Source organism: Callospermophilus lateralis, chromosome 5 (genome assembly GCF_048772815.1).
Source record: "Callospermophilus lateralis isolate mCalLat2 chromosome 5, mCalLat2.hap1, whole genome shotgun sequence".
Taxonomy (NCBI): domain Eukaryota; kingdom Metazoa; phylum Chordata; class Mammalia; order Rodentia; family Sciuridae; genus Callospermophilus; species Callospermophilus lateralis.
This window is the reverse complement of record NC_135309.1, coordinates 43470270-43485452: the sequence shown is the minus strand read 5'-3', so window position 1 is coordinate 43485452 and position 15183 is coordinate 43470270. Positions and strand designations below refer to the sequence as shown.

At 37.1% G+C, this 15183-nt stretch overlaps 1 protein-coding gene across 5 annotated transcripts in view; it reads right to left on the bottom strand.

Annotated features, from left to right (window-relative positions):
* Ddx46 (DEAD-box helicase 46) overlaps positions 1-14803 on the bottom strand; it is a 66028-nt gene extending 51225 nt beyond the window's left edge. For 3 of the 5 annotated variants that reach the window (XM_076856633.2, XM_076856634.2, XM_076856635.2), the window contains exons 1-7: positions 14635-14803; positions 11501-11524; positions 10699-10887; positions 8006-8149; positions 3504-3600; positions 2380-2545; positions 227-378 (exon numbers count right to left, since the gene is read on the bottom strand). In XM_076856633.2, coding sequence (XP_076712748.1) covers positions 227-378; positions 2380-2545; positions 3504-3600; positions 8006-8149; positions 10699-10887; positions 11501-11524; positions 14635-14651 — 789 coding nt within the window. In that variant the 5' untranslated portion in view covers positions 14652-14803. The remainder of the gene's footprint in view (positions 1-226; positions 379-2379; positions 2546-3503; positions 3601-8005; positions 8150-10698; positions 10888-11500; positions 11525-14634) is intronic. The other 2 variants (XM_076856636.2, XM_076856637.2) reach the window with 1 other exon arrangement.
* Between the last annotated feature and the right edge of the window lie 380 nt (positions 14804-15183).

The window sequence follows — 15183 nt, the reverse complement described above, 5'->3', positions numbered from 1 at the left end:
AAAGATGGTGGTAATAGAACAGCTTTTGAAAGTACAATTACAGCTAAAATTCATCATTTAAAAAAATGTTTAAATTCATCAGTTTCTCTGGTACTTGGGAAAAGTATTGTTATTTCCGAAATGAAGAAAAACGAAAACATTAACTCAATTAAAATGCAAAGCAAGAGTAGGATGAATTATCCAAGTGGGAATATAAATCTTTAAAAAGAAGGAAAAAACTCCATACCTTTTCATTTCCCCCTCCACCTTTTACACTTCTCATATTAAACTTTTTCACTTCTTCTTTCACTTCTTCCATGTATGCATCTAATGGATCTAATTCCTCACCCTCCATTTCATTTCCTTCCTTTTCAGCTTCTGCAGGATCATCCTCATCATCTAAAAATATCAGAATGTATTTCTTTGTACATTGTGTTTTAAAATACCCGACACAGACCACACCTTACCTTTCTAACCTTTTCTCCCACTGCTAACAACCACTCCTTTCCAATTACTCCAGTCACACTACAGTTCAATACTTAACTTAGAAGTTTTTATACTTTTAAATCACACATGACTTTTTTTTTTTTTTTTTTTTTTTTTTTTTGCAGAGGGTGGAGTGGGGTGGGGTGTATGTGTTACTGAGGATTAAGCCTAGGGCAAGTGTTCTACTACTGAGCTATATCTTCAGCCCTTTATATTTTGAGACAGAGTGTCACTAATTTGCCCAGGCTGCCCTTGAACTTGCAGTCCTTCTGACACAGTCTCCCAAATAGTTGGGATTACAGGCCTGCACCATCAAGCCCAACCATGTATTACTTTTAAATAACAATGATGAAAAAAATAAATGCCAATAAGTCATTTAATTATGCTTAGAAAATGGATCTCCACGGCTAAGGATATAGCTCAGTAGTATAGCACTAGTCTAGCATGTATAAGGCACTAGGTTTAGTTATAGTTCAGCAAAAAAAAAAAAAAAAAAAAAAAAAAAAAATTCCATTTTAGATTTATAGTAATATTACTAGAAACAGAATTAAAAACTTTCTCTGCTAAATGACATTTACAATCATTTCTTTTCTTTCAAGTACCCCAATCACAGAAAGAAAAAATGGCACATTACTCATAACTAAAAATAATTTTATGTAATGAAGATATCATGATCTTTTATAGACATAATCCATGCATGTATTCAAACCACTTTGAAACTTTCAGAAAATGGGCCAAAATTCCATTTTCCTCCAAGTCCACAATCTTTCATTTCACTAAAGTCTCAAAATTAAAACAGAAATGGAGAGGTAGGTTGGGATACAGTTAGTCTAGCAAAGGTGAGGCCCTGGGTTTGATGCCTAGTACCATACACACAATAATAATAATAATAATAATAATAATAAAAAGCGGAGAGGTTCTCTATAAATTATGAAAAATTAGAGAAGGGACTTGAAAGCATGTCCTTCATTTACTCTAATAACATTTATACCAGCAATTAAAGAGCTTCCAGCTGTGGTGGTACATGCCTGTAATCCCAACAACTTGGGAAGCTGAGGCAGGAGAACCAAAAGTTAAAGGCCAGCATTGGCAACTTAGCAAGAACCCATCTCAAAATAAAAAAAAATTTAAAAATGGCTAAAGATGTACTTCAGTAATAGACTGCTCCTAGGTTCAAATTCCAGTACAAAAAAAGAAAGGAAGAAAGAAAAAAATAAATACCTAAATAAATATATTTGCATACCAATGCTCATAGCAGCATTATTCACACTAGCCAAAATGCATAAACAACCTAAAGGTGCAAAATAATAACGAATGAATAAATACAATGTGACATATAAATACAATGAAATATTATTCAGCCATTTAAAGAAATTCTCACATATGCTATAATATAGATGAATCTTGATAACATTGTACACACTGAAATAAGCCAGACACAAAAGAACAAATATTGAACAATTCCACTTCTATGAGATCCCTAAAATGGGCAAGTTGGTAGAGATTGAAAGTAGAATAAAAGTTACTGGGGCTGGGGATGTGGCTCAAGCGGTAGCGTGCTCGCCTGGCATGCGTGCAGCCCAGGTTCAATCCTCAGCACAACATGAAAAAAAAGATGTTGTGTCTGCCAAAAAACTAAAATATAAATATTAAAAAATTCTCTCTCTCTCTTACTTAAAACAGGCTGAGAGAGGCAGGATGGTGAGTTATTAATAAGTATAGAGTTTCTGTTTAGAATGATGAAAAAGTTCAGGAAATGAACAATGACAATGGCTTTCCAACACTATGAGTGTACTTATTACCACTGAATTGTCTACTTTTATATATCATGTATATTTTCCACTTTCAAAAAAAAAAGCCCCCATCCTCATATGAAATTTACTAATAATTCTGGAATATAACAAATAAATATACCATCATCATCTTCTAAACTCCATTTTTTCCCTTGTTTCATCTCTTCAATTTCTTTTTTCAGTTCCCCTATGTTTTCCATGGCCTTTTTACGCTGCTCTTCTCGCCATTTTTCAACTCTTTCCTTTCGCTTTCTCATTTCTTCCTCCAGTTTATTCTGGTCAAAGTTCTTGGGAAGGGGAAGAGAAAAGGAAAATAAAAAGCAAAACCAATATTAGCAGTTTTACTCCAAGTGACATTCCAAATAAGTTCTCCAAATTATAAAAAAGGAAAACAAAATAGGCACAAATATAAACTGCTAAATGTAGACCAGATTTACTAGATCATACATCTTAAAAAAGAGATTCATAAGTCAGGCATAATGGCCCATGCCTATAATCCTAGCAATTTGGGAGGCTGAGGTAGGAGTATTGCAAGTTTGAGGCCAGACTTAGAAACTTAGTGAGATCTTATCTTAAAATAAAAAATAAAAAGCATTGGGGATATAGCTGTATGGTAAAGTGTTTCTGGGTTCAATCCCCAGTACCAAAAATTTAAAAGTACATATGTGAAAACATACAACTATTTTGGAAGTCAATTTGACAACATTTACATGATCTAATCACATTTTGTAAATAAAAACAGATGATGTGAATAAAATGCAACTTTTTCAAGAAAAAATTTCTCATGGAGACAACTATTACTTTATCTTCCTTTTATCTTATGCCATTATGTATTTTAAAATTAAGCACAGGGCTGACAATGTAGCTCAGAAAGCACATGTCTTAAATGTATGTGTGAGGCTTTGTGTTCGTTCAATCCCTAGCACCACCACCAAAGGTGGGAGAAAAAAATGCCAGGAGTGGCAGTGCTTGCCTATAATCCCAGCAACTCAGGAGGCTTAGGCAGGAAGATTGCAAGTTCAAGGCCAGCCTTAGCAACTTAGTGAGGCCCTAAGCAACTTAGCAAAAACCTGTCTCAAAATAAAATAAAAAGGGGTGAGGATGTATATCTCAGTGGTGGAGTGATCCTGGGTTCCATTCTCAGTACTGGGAGGAAAAAAAAAAAAAATCAACTCTATAAACAAATAATTTGTTATAGAAGCAAGAGTGATACCATAAGGATTATTTATAAGTTAGTAAACATACACCAGCATCTTTTTCTTTTTCATCCTCCTTATCATCTTTGTCTTTTTTCTTCTCTTTAGAACTTTCCCCACTTTCTGTTTTCTCTTTGGACCTAGACCTACCAAAAAAGAGAAACAGAGAAAGAGATATCAACTATTTGTCCTTGGAAACATTCATTTTAAAATGCCTCCACAGACCAGTATTTCACTTTTTTAGTTAAGAAATAAACTTCTAGGAATCAACTGCATTCTCATATTACATTAAAAAACATCCTGAAAATATAATGTAAAAAATTAATCCCTGACACTAATGGCAAACAATACTATTTAGAAATCTAACCAAGAAAATCTGAATGTACCATATTAAAAACAATACCAAAATTTAAATACGAAAATAAAAACTTAGAGAAATATACTAAGATCTTAATGTTCTGTAAGGTAATTTATGTATATAATAAGATTTAAAACCACAATTGGCTTGTTATTTGACTTAAGGTTTCTTATAATGACTAAAATTGTCTTAATTTTAATGTAATCAAATTAATCATTCTTCCCCCACCTTTATATGTGGTGTTAGTCTCTGAGATTACAAATACTTCCAGACTTGATAAAGATATTCAGAGATTAAAAAAAAATATTCTTCAGCATAAATTTGTAAAAGGTTTAATGTTGCCACCTGTTTTGGTCTTTAATATATCTGGAATTGCTTTGTATGCGCACAGTAGGCAAGTAGTTGTATTTCATTATAAACTAACAAATAATATTAACACCAAATTTTAATAGCTTGTCCTCACTGACTACCAGGATCTGTTTCTGGGCTCTTTATATGGTTCCACTGGTCTATGTGACCAGCCCTACATTAATACCACACTGACCTCATTTTAATAACTTTTTGACAACCTTCAGACACTTGGCAGAAAAAGTCCTCCAACATTGTTCTTCAAGAATATTTACATTCCTTTATATTTCTAATTTTATGATGAGCTTATAAAATGCCCTTTCAACTCACTTCTGCTAAGAAACTTTAAAATATGAATATATGTTAAGTTTAATAAAATATTTTTCCTTAATCTATTTAACAAGCACATGACTTTTCTCCTGAAATCATATTAACACAGAACATTACAATGTAAACATTACAATTGTAAATTACATTCACAAATTTGTAAAGCTAAACCATGTTCCCATTTTTTAAAAAACTCAATTTATTTATGCTACCTTTTACATAGACTGTTGGATTTAATGTTAATCTTCATGTTTATATTGAATGTAGCCTACAATTTTCTTTTCTCATATTGACCTTGCCAGGTTTATATCCATTATTCTCAATGCATAAGATCTCTAATCATCTAAAGTAAAAATTGAACCACCCTAATCTGAAATCCAAAATCTGAAATGTTCCAATATCCTAAATTTTTGAGCACCCATAACACCACAAGAGGAAAATTCAACACCTGATTTCATATGACAACTTGCACTCAAAATGCAGATGCACTAGGCTGGGGCTGTAGCTCAGTGGCAGAACACTTGCCTAGCATGTATGAGGCACTGGGTTCAATCCTTAACACCACATAAAAACAAATAAAGGCATGCCATCCATCTACAACTACAAAAAAAAATTTTTTTTAAATGCAGGTGAACTAAAAATAATGTATAAAATTACCTTTGGGCTATGTGAATAATAATATATATGAAACATAAATAAGTTTTCTGATTAGTCTTGGGTCTCATCCCCAGGACATCTCATTATGAATATACAAATAGCCCAAAACTGGGTTGAGGTTGTGGCTCAGCAGTAGCCCACTTGCCTGGCATGTGTGAGGCACTGGGTTCGATTCTCAGCACCACATAAAATAAATAAAGGACTATCAACAACTAAAAAATAAAAATAAAAAATAAAAAACCCCAAATAGCCCAAAACACAAAAAAATCCAAACTGTAAACACTCTGGTTTCAAACATTTTGGATAAGACATAGTCAACCTAGCCCTTACAAAAAATAAAGAACAAAAACTCCTATAAATAAATTTATATTTTTATTTACTTATTTTTTTGAAGTGCTGGGGATTGAATCCACGGCTTCACACATGCTAGGCAAACACTCTACTTCTGAGCTACATCCTCACCTCCACAAATGAATTTTAAAATGAGATATACTTCAGGAAAGAAAAAATCCAAATGGCCAATAAAAATATGAAAAGTCTCCATAAATTAAAACAATGAAAATGCCAGGGCATGGCATAACACGCCTACAGTCCCAGCACCTAGAAGGCTGGGACAAGAGGATAACTTGAGCCCAAAATTCAAGATCAGTCTGGGCAACATTGTGAGAATGTATCTTAAAAAACAAAAACAAACAACAACAAAACCCACAGTGATATTGTTATTACACATATAACAAAGTGCAAAAAACTAACAATTTTAAAAGGGTATGAAGCAACAGAATTCTCATACCTTGATGGTAGGAATATAATTAGTACAAACTCTTTGGAAAACATTATCTACTAAAAACAATGCTAGGGCTGAGGATGTAGTTCAGTTGGCAGAGTGCTTGTCTTGCATGAACAAGGCCACGCACCACCAAAAAATAAATTGAAAAAAAATTTAAGAAATAAAAACAAAGTTATACCTATGACCAAGCAATTTCAATTCTAGATATATAACCTAAGTAAACTGCTGCACATGTTCTCTAGGACATATATATAAAAACGCTCACATCCATCTCACTAGAATGGACAAAATGAAGTACATTAACACCTCAGAATACTATTCAGTAATGAAAATGAACTACTGCTAGAAGCAACAAAAATGAATCTCAAAAATATTAAGCAAAAAAAAAAAAAAAAAAAAACCACACACACACACACACACACACACACACACACAAAATACAGAATCCTGGGGCTGGGGTTATGGCTCAGCGGTAGACCGCTCACCTCGCATGTGCAAGGCCCTGGGTTCGATCCTCAGCACCACATAAAAATAAATAAAAGTTATTGTGTACAACTACAAAAAAATAAATATCAAAAAAAATATGGGACCCTATTCATGTAAATCATGTAAAGTTAAGAATCAGGTATCTAAACTATTTTTCCAGAAGACACAGATGGGAAAAACCACACAGGAATGTAAGGAAATTACTAGCATAAAAATCAATAGTAATTTTATTTAGGAAGGTAGATAGCTGAATTAAAGAGGGAAATAAAAGACTGCTGGGATACTGACAATATTTCTTTCCTTCCTTCTTTCTTTTTGATACTTGGGATTTAACTCAGGGATACTATACCACTGAGCTACATCCCCAGCCCTTTATATTTTTTAAAATTTGAGACAGGGTCTCACTGAATTGCTTAGGGCCTTGCTAATTAATTGCTAAACCCGGTCTTGAACTTGTAATCCTCCTGCCTCAACCTCCCACATCGTTGGGATTAAAGGCATACACCACCACACCTAACTACAATGTTTTATCTCTTATTCTTGTTGGAGGATCTATTATGTGTTTGCTTTAAAATTATTTAATAATTTGTATGTTAATATTTCATTCACTTTTCTGAATATATTACTCTTAATTTTTTTAAAATCCCCAAAGTACCACACTGACAGTGAAATAAATTTTATTAAGTAAAATAAGCAACATGGGAAAAAATACCAATAATTACTTGAAGAATATACAGAAAACAGACTTAGGCCTACATATTAACTATCCTATGACTCAGTGAAGAAACAATAGGTAAAGTACAAACCACTGAACAAAGAAATATAGTAAACATATTATGTCTAACAAACAAATTACATCCCAAAACTGAATGTTTTTTTTTTTTTTAAATGAATGCTATTGGCATCTCCAGGAAACACATATATTTAATTTATATAAGCAAAGCACTGTAGCACATGCCTGTAATCCCAACAGCTCAGGAGGCTAAGACAGGAGGATCGTGAGTTCAAAGCCAGCATCAGCAACAGTTACTTAGTGAGGCACTAAGAAACTCAGTGAGACCTTGTTTCTAAATAAAATACAAAATAGGGCTGGGGATGTGGCTCAATGTTCTAGTTCAATCCCTGATACAAAAAAAAAAAAAAAACAAGCAAAGCTTACCCTTCCTAAATAGCAATTCAGCAATGCATACCAAAAATTCAAAGTTTATTTGTCAACAATGTCAGAAACATTACCTAAGAAAATAATTTCAAAGGAAGTTACATAATATCCAGAAAGAGGTCTATAAAACATATTTCTGATCGTGAATAGTATGTATTAAATAAGGGTAAACTGCATTAATTATTAAAACTGATAGAGGGGCTCAATTGGTAGAGTGCTTGCCTAGCATGCACCACCACAAAAAAAACCTGTATTTTCTAGTATTTTCCAACAAAATCATGAACTTATATTCAGTTAAAATTCTGTCAATAGTTCATAGCAGGAGCCAAATTCAACAATTGTTTATAAGAATAAATTTAAAAGGAAGAGAAGGAAAAAAAAAAAAGGCACAGGGAAGAGAGCTAGTTTTCCAACCTGCATGACGTTTACCTATTCTCAGCTTTCTTGCTTTTATTGCCAGGACTGGAAGATCGGGATCGCCGGCCCCGGCTTCTACTCCTTGAGCGTCTCCTGTCTCGGCTGCGAGATCTTCTTCGCTCTCGGCTTCTGTCTCTCTCTCTACTTCTGGAACGCCTGAAAAAGAGACACTTTTCATTTATTCTATAACCAACAGAACTATTATTTCAGATCACGATTCTGTCCATTTGAAAAGACCTGCTGCTTATGTGTGTGCATGCATGCAGGGGGTGGGGGTGTTCTCCACCACTGAGCTACATCCCCAGACCTTTTTCTTTTCTTGAGAAGATCTCACTAAATTGCCGAGATTGGCCTCAGATATGCAATCCTCCTGCCTCAGCCTCCCAAGTTGATAGGATTATGGGCGTGTGCCAGAGCATCCAGATGAATCTTAATTATCACCATTATTGTTTGGCACAGTATCACATCTGTGAACCAGGGACTTGGGAGGCTGAGACAGGAGGATCACCAAGTTTGAGACCAGCCTCAACAAGTTAGCAAGACCCTGTCAAAAATTTTTTTAAAAAGGGGGATGTGGGGGCTGGAGATGTAGCTCAGTAGTAATAGCATCCCTGGGTTAAATACCTAGTAACAAAACAAAACAAAACAAAAAAACATTAATTATTAAAGGCTTTTAGGATCAAAACAGCTAAAAAAAAAGAAACAAGTAAAGCCAAGTCCAGCAAGTGCTCAATGAAAAAATGAGGGTACTAATTTTATGTTGGCTCAATGGTAGAGCTCACTTGCCTATAGTGTGCAAGACCCAGGTTTGATCCCTAGCACCACATACACACAAAAAAAGCCGAAGGATGGGCAGAGCAGAATGAGACTTCGAAAAGATCAGTGATCTGAAGATTTGGAGGCAAGAATTTCACTGGTACTGCTAATAATCAGTGACATGAAAAGGTCAGATCTCCAACTCTCTGGGTCTCAATTTCCTCATCTATAAAATATGAAGACTTCACTATATACTCTCAAAATGTTCCTGAGCTGGGTGCAGCAGCCCAGGAGGCTGAGCCAAGAGGATCTCGAGTTCAAAGCCAGCCTCAGCAATGGTGAGGCGCTGAGTAACCTAGTGAGAACCTGTCTCTAAATAAAAAACAAAATAGGGCTGGAGATGTGGCTCAGTGGTTGAGAGCTCCTGAGTTCAATCCCCAGTACCCCCCGCCACAATGCTTCTTGATCTAAAATCTTGTGATTCTGCTTTCACACTAAAAAGTCAAAAACAAATGTTAAATGATCAATTTCACTTAAGTGATTAACGATGTGAAATTATTCAGGGAACCATGTAATACGAAATTGAATTAGTTAGCATTAGTCACACTGTTATAGGTTAATACTTTCCCTGATAATATCATTGCATCCTCTCCTTCCAATGTCTGAAAAATACTGTCAAATTCTTTCTGTGATCTGTTCATAGTACCAGTTCACAGCTCTGTAATCTGTTCACAGTACAACTTTGTCTTCCTTGTCTTTTTTTTCCTTTTTTTGTCATTGTACTGCAGATTGAACCCAGAGCCTCATGTTTCCACTTCCTATTTTCACGAGAAAATGTATAAGAAAAAAAAATTTTTTTCTACCTTTATTTATTTATCTTTATATGGTGCTGAGGATTAAACCCAGTGCCTCACACATGCTAGGCGAGTGTTCTACCACTGAGCCACATCCCCAGCCCTACTTTGTATTTTTATTTAGAGATAGGGTCTCACTGAGTTGGTTAGCACCTCGCTTTTGCTGAGACTGGCTTTGAACTCGCAATCCTCCCACCTCAGCCTCATGAGCCGCTGGGATTACAGGAATGCACCACTCTGCCTGACTCAAGAAAATTATATATTTTTTTTAGTTGCAGTTGAACACAATACCTTTATTTTATTTATTTTTATGTGGTGCTGAGGACCAAACCCAGGGCCTTGCACATGCTAGGCGAGCACTCTATTGCTGAGCCACAACCCCAGCCCCAAGAAAATTATTTTTTAATAACCGTTTTTCAACTCCAGAAAGGTCATGGCTTCTTAACTAGTGCCAATGATCCAATGATTATATAATCAAGAAAATATAAAACAAAAATTAGACTGCTTTAGTGTAAATCTTAGAATAGTTTAATAAAGTAGTTCAAATCAGAAAGGAGGACTTTGAGAAAGTTCTGCCTGTCTCCTCCTATCTATTCCAGTGGCTGCTGTGAACCCAAGTAGTCAGCTGCTTGGGGAAGAATAATATTAGAACTTCCGACCTTTTTTTTTTTTTTTTAAACTTCACTTTTACCTATTACAATAGGCTTCAGGGGCTCTTTATATTATAGAAAATACAACCTAAGTTTCCAAATTTAAAATATTGTTAGATAGAATCTCGGTAGGCAAATCCTTCTGACTATATCTAAAGAACAAGGATAAAGCTGAAGGCCCACAAATGGGCTTCTAAATTGCAGTCCAAACACACTTTTTGAGAAGCCTGATTTAGTTAACAAGGCCCAATTTATGAGCAGTCATTCAGAGAATAATGACTTTTTTTTTTTTAAGAGAGAGAGAGAGAGAGAATTTAATATTCTTTTTTAGTTTTCGATGGACACAGCATCTTTATTTTATTTTTATGTAGTGCTGAGGATCGAAACCAGCACCCTGCGCATGCCAGGCGAGCCACATCCCCAGCCCCAGAGATTAATGTCTTACCTTAGACGCTTTCTGTCCCTTGACCGAGATCTTCTTTTATCTCTGCTCCGAGACCTCTCTCTCCTTCTATCTCTATCTCTGCTTCTAGATCGTCTGTCATCTCCACGTTTACTTCTTTTATCTGAAGGTGAGCGGCTTCTAGATCTACTTCCAGAACGTCCCCGCGATGCTGACCGTTTCCGATAATGGCTACAATAGCATGAAGTCAAAGTTAAGCTTAGCAAATACAGATTGCATTCTATTGTTTTATTAGTTTTTTCCAATAAAATCTCATGAGACAAATTAAAAACAGAAAGGACTTTTCATAAACTGTTTTAATTAGGAAGCCAGACATGATAAATATGTAATCAAGTAATTATAAAATTAAAAAGTAGACTGCTCTTAGGTTAAATCTAAAACAATTTATTAAAGTAGTTTAAAACAGGAGGGCTTAGAGAAAGTTCTACCCTGTCTCCTTCTCCTGTGTATTTCAGTGGCTGGTCTGAACCCAATGGTCAGCTCTCTTGGGGCAGGATCAAAATAGAACCATCATGAATAGAACATATTCATGACTTGGGTCAGAATGGCAGTTTGAGATACTAAGAATGGTTGAAATCTAGAAAAAGAAAGAAAAAATTTAAAAATCTGGCTCTGATTAGACTGGGGATGTAGCTCAGTGGTAAATCACCCCTGGGTTCAATCTCCAGCACCAAAAAAAAAAAAAAAAGGAAGAAAAGAATTAACTCTTTTGTTACAGCACAGGGGTGGAAAACTGTCTTGAAAGGGAAGCAAGGGCAATAAACAAAATAGTCCAAGCTCCTACCTTCGAGTCCCAGGCAGCTTCGTTCTGGTTAAGGAGGAGATGCCGGACAAGTAAAGAAACAAATATGCAATATGTCAAGAAGTACAATAGAGAAAAACAGATCAGAGCAAAGTAAAAAGAGAGAATGGACAGTGGGAAGCTTGCTACTTTATTGCTGGTGACTAGAGAAGACTTCACTAATAAAATAAAGTGACATTTATTATAGAAGCTTAAAGGAAATAAAGGTAGGAACCATGAAGAACCATGACAGCTGCAAAGTCATTAAGAAGCTCTACTGGTACATTCAAGGAACAGCAAGGAAGCCTGCTTTGGCCAAGGCTTAATGAGCTAGAGAGTGCCACAAGAGAAGTTCAAATAAACAACAAGGCAGCCAATTATAGAAATTCTTATATGACATTATATAGGACTTATTTTGAGGAAGATGAAAGCTATTAGTTGGAATATGGTGGCATGCCCATAGTCCCAGTTAGCTACTAGGGGTTGAGGAGAAAGGATCACTTGAGCTCTTAAGTTCACGACCAGTCTGAATAACACAGGAAGACCCCATCTCAAAAAACGAATAAAAATAAATAGGGCCGGGAGTGAAGCTCAGTGGTACCGTAATTGCCCAACATACATGAAGTGCTTGCCCAACATACATGAAGTCCTGTGTTCAACCTCCAGCACCAAAAAGAAAAATAAAGTTGCTAATGTACTAACATGAAAAGAATGAAGGAGTACATTTAGGGGAAAGGTAAGAAATCAGAATATTAGGTATCCAAGTGGAGATGTACAACCATAGGTAAAATCTGAGTCTGGAGTTGAAGAGGTTTGGTCTGAAAATATATACTGTGGAGCCATTAGTGTACAAAGACTACTCAAAGCTATAACCCTGGATAAGACCATTAAGGAATGATCACACCTGATTTATCTTTTGTAGAAATACAAACTTGTTACCTTTCCCTACCCCAAACTATGTATCATCCCAACTTCTGGTCACTAGGCTCAAAACATCAGTTAACTCGAATATTTTTCTTTTTTTCATTCTACACAACCAATAAAACACCAAGCGTTACCAATTTCACCTCTGTAATCCTTTCACATTATATCACCTCTTCAGAGCTATCACTGTCACTAATCCATATGAGATTTAACTACTGAGTAATTTTTTTATTTTTTAATTTTGGTACTAGGAATTGAGCCCAAGGGCACTTAACCAATGAGTCACATCCCCAGCCCTTTTTATTTTTGACACAGGATCTCAGTAAGTTGCATAGGGCCCCACTAAGTTGTTGAGGCTGGCCTCAAACTTGACATCCTCCTGTCTCAGCCTTCTAAGCCACTGGAATTACAGGTTTGAGACACGGTGCCCAGCTAGTTTTTTTTAAAGACTCCTGATCTTCCTGCTTCTAGGATCATCTTCTGACCCTATTCAAAATCTTCAAAAGCTCACAAATTTTTATCTTCAAAATTAAATTGGTAATTCATTTTCTGTGTTTTTTCAAGACCTACCTTCTTCTTCTCAATCCTTCATGAAATCCATATATGTAGGAAAACTGGATTCTTTAGAGTATTTATCTAACACCCTGCTCTTTCCCATCTGAGCCTTTCATTCCTGCTTGAACAAACCTAAAGCACACACTCTAGGACATAAAGGTATGGCAGAAGGCTAAAAGGCTAGAAGGAGGCCTTGAAGGCTATTGTCAAAGTTTGAATTTCATCTTGGAAGCAAAAGGAGCTACTGAAAACAAGTCAGGGAGATGACACTGATTTTATCTTTATTTCACAAGTGTCTCTTTGGCTGCAATATGAGGGCTCTGATGATTAGAAAAGCAAGATCAAAGAATGATAATCAATTCAGGGAGCAATCAATTTGAAGGAGGTGCAGAAGTATGAGCAATAAGTGATTAAAGGCCTCAAGTGAGGGAGATCAGGAATGGGGAAAGGATGCAGAATCCAACTAGATGTAGGCAATAAAAAAGATGAATCAAATATCACTTCCTGATTTCTGGTCTAAATAGCCAAATGAATGGCAATGCCTTTAGGAAGCCCAGGGCGGGACGACTCTGTAATCCCAGCAGCCTGGGAGGCTGAGATAGGGGGATCTTGAGTTCAAACCCAGCCTCACCAAGGGCAAGGCACTAAGCAACTCAGGGAGACCCTGTCTCTAAATAAAATACAAAATAGAGCTGGAGATGTGGCTCAGTAGTCGAGTGTCCCCCAAGTTCAATCCCTGGTACCCAAACTAAACCAAAACACAACAACTTTGGAGAAATTTAAAAGATCTTCACAGGATTTTTCTGTAGCTAAGTAAGTATTCTTTATCCAGACGATGGTTACACAATTCATATATTTGCTAAATTTCATCAAGCTCTACTCACACTTTGTTCATTTCCCTGAAAGTATGCCACAATAAAGCATTTAGCATTAAAAACAAAGCAAAACCGTCACTGTCCCTAGACATAAAGCATCTTTCAGTCACTGCTAAACACATATCAAATATTTATATTTAAGATAAAAAAAAAAAAGTCAAGGTCCTGAGCCAGTTGTCAACAATCTTAAGAGATTTCACAGTCCTAATAAGGTCTCCCAGCTGAGTTTAAAGAATACAGAAAGCAGATAACAAAGAAATATGAAATCCTTTTGCGAAGTAAACATCCACGCAACAAATACTGCAGCCCAGTAAAAGCCGGTCGAGTACAATGCTGAAGATGCAGTAAAAATGCCCACACGGTCCTTTCAACCGACTTGGGAAAAGACAATCGGCGCAAAAAGAATGAAATACAGAGTGAAAGGAGCCGAGAAATGTTGCAAATGCGAAGCGATTAAAAAAAAAAAAAATCAACTGGGATCACTACTAGCTGAGGCAACCAGGGTAGGAAGTGGCAGGATGGGGTGACCCGTCCCAGGCGGCCTGGAGGGCTGCTCTTGCTCCAGAGGCTCAAAACGGGTGATGGCAGTGCAGGGTAAGAATGTGCCCATCACCGACCCAAGCACAGACATTCCCTCAGCCGAAGGATCTAGCACATTCAGTGGCTGGGGAGCACAGTGGCCACACGTGGAGGCCACCCCAGGCCTGGCCCCGCCACCACCTCAACTCCCGCCTCTTCTCCCTACCCCGAGAAGCCGCTCGCCCGCTCGGCGCACTAACTCACCGCGACTCCCTGCCCATTCTGCCGACTGCAGGAAAGCCGCGTCCTTGAGGACGACTCGCAAGCGAAAGGGACAAAGGAGAAAGACCCGCTACCCTCGGCGCGTCAGGCGAAGACTTAGCACTAAGAACTGGTAGCAGAGACAGCAGAGGAAGCCATCCCAACGCAGCCAACGACAACAGGACGTGCTGGCACCGACTGCAGAAGGAAGGAAACTGCCGGCCGGAAGTTGCTGTCTTTCCACAGCGCCGCCTTTCGGCTGGAGGGCGCGCAGCGCGGACAGCGCCAGAAAGGCATGCCCTTGCCAGGTTTGTGCCAAACTAGAGTTTGCGTTCAAGGGCAGCGCCTCAGTCGCGGGATCCTTGGGTGTGGTTTTGCTGCTGGGGCCACCAACACGTCCTGGACAGTCAGCTGCTGCCCCAGAGGGTTTACTCATGTCCGTCTTAATCTTTCCTAAATAATACTATAACCTTCTCCATTCACGCACTTTATTCATGTATGCAGTCACTCATTTTTGTTGTGTGCCAGGTTTGTGCTAGATCTCACGGAGAG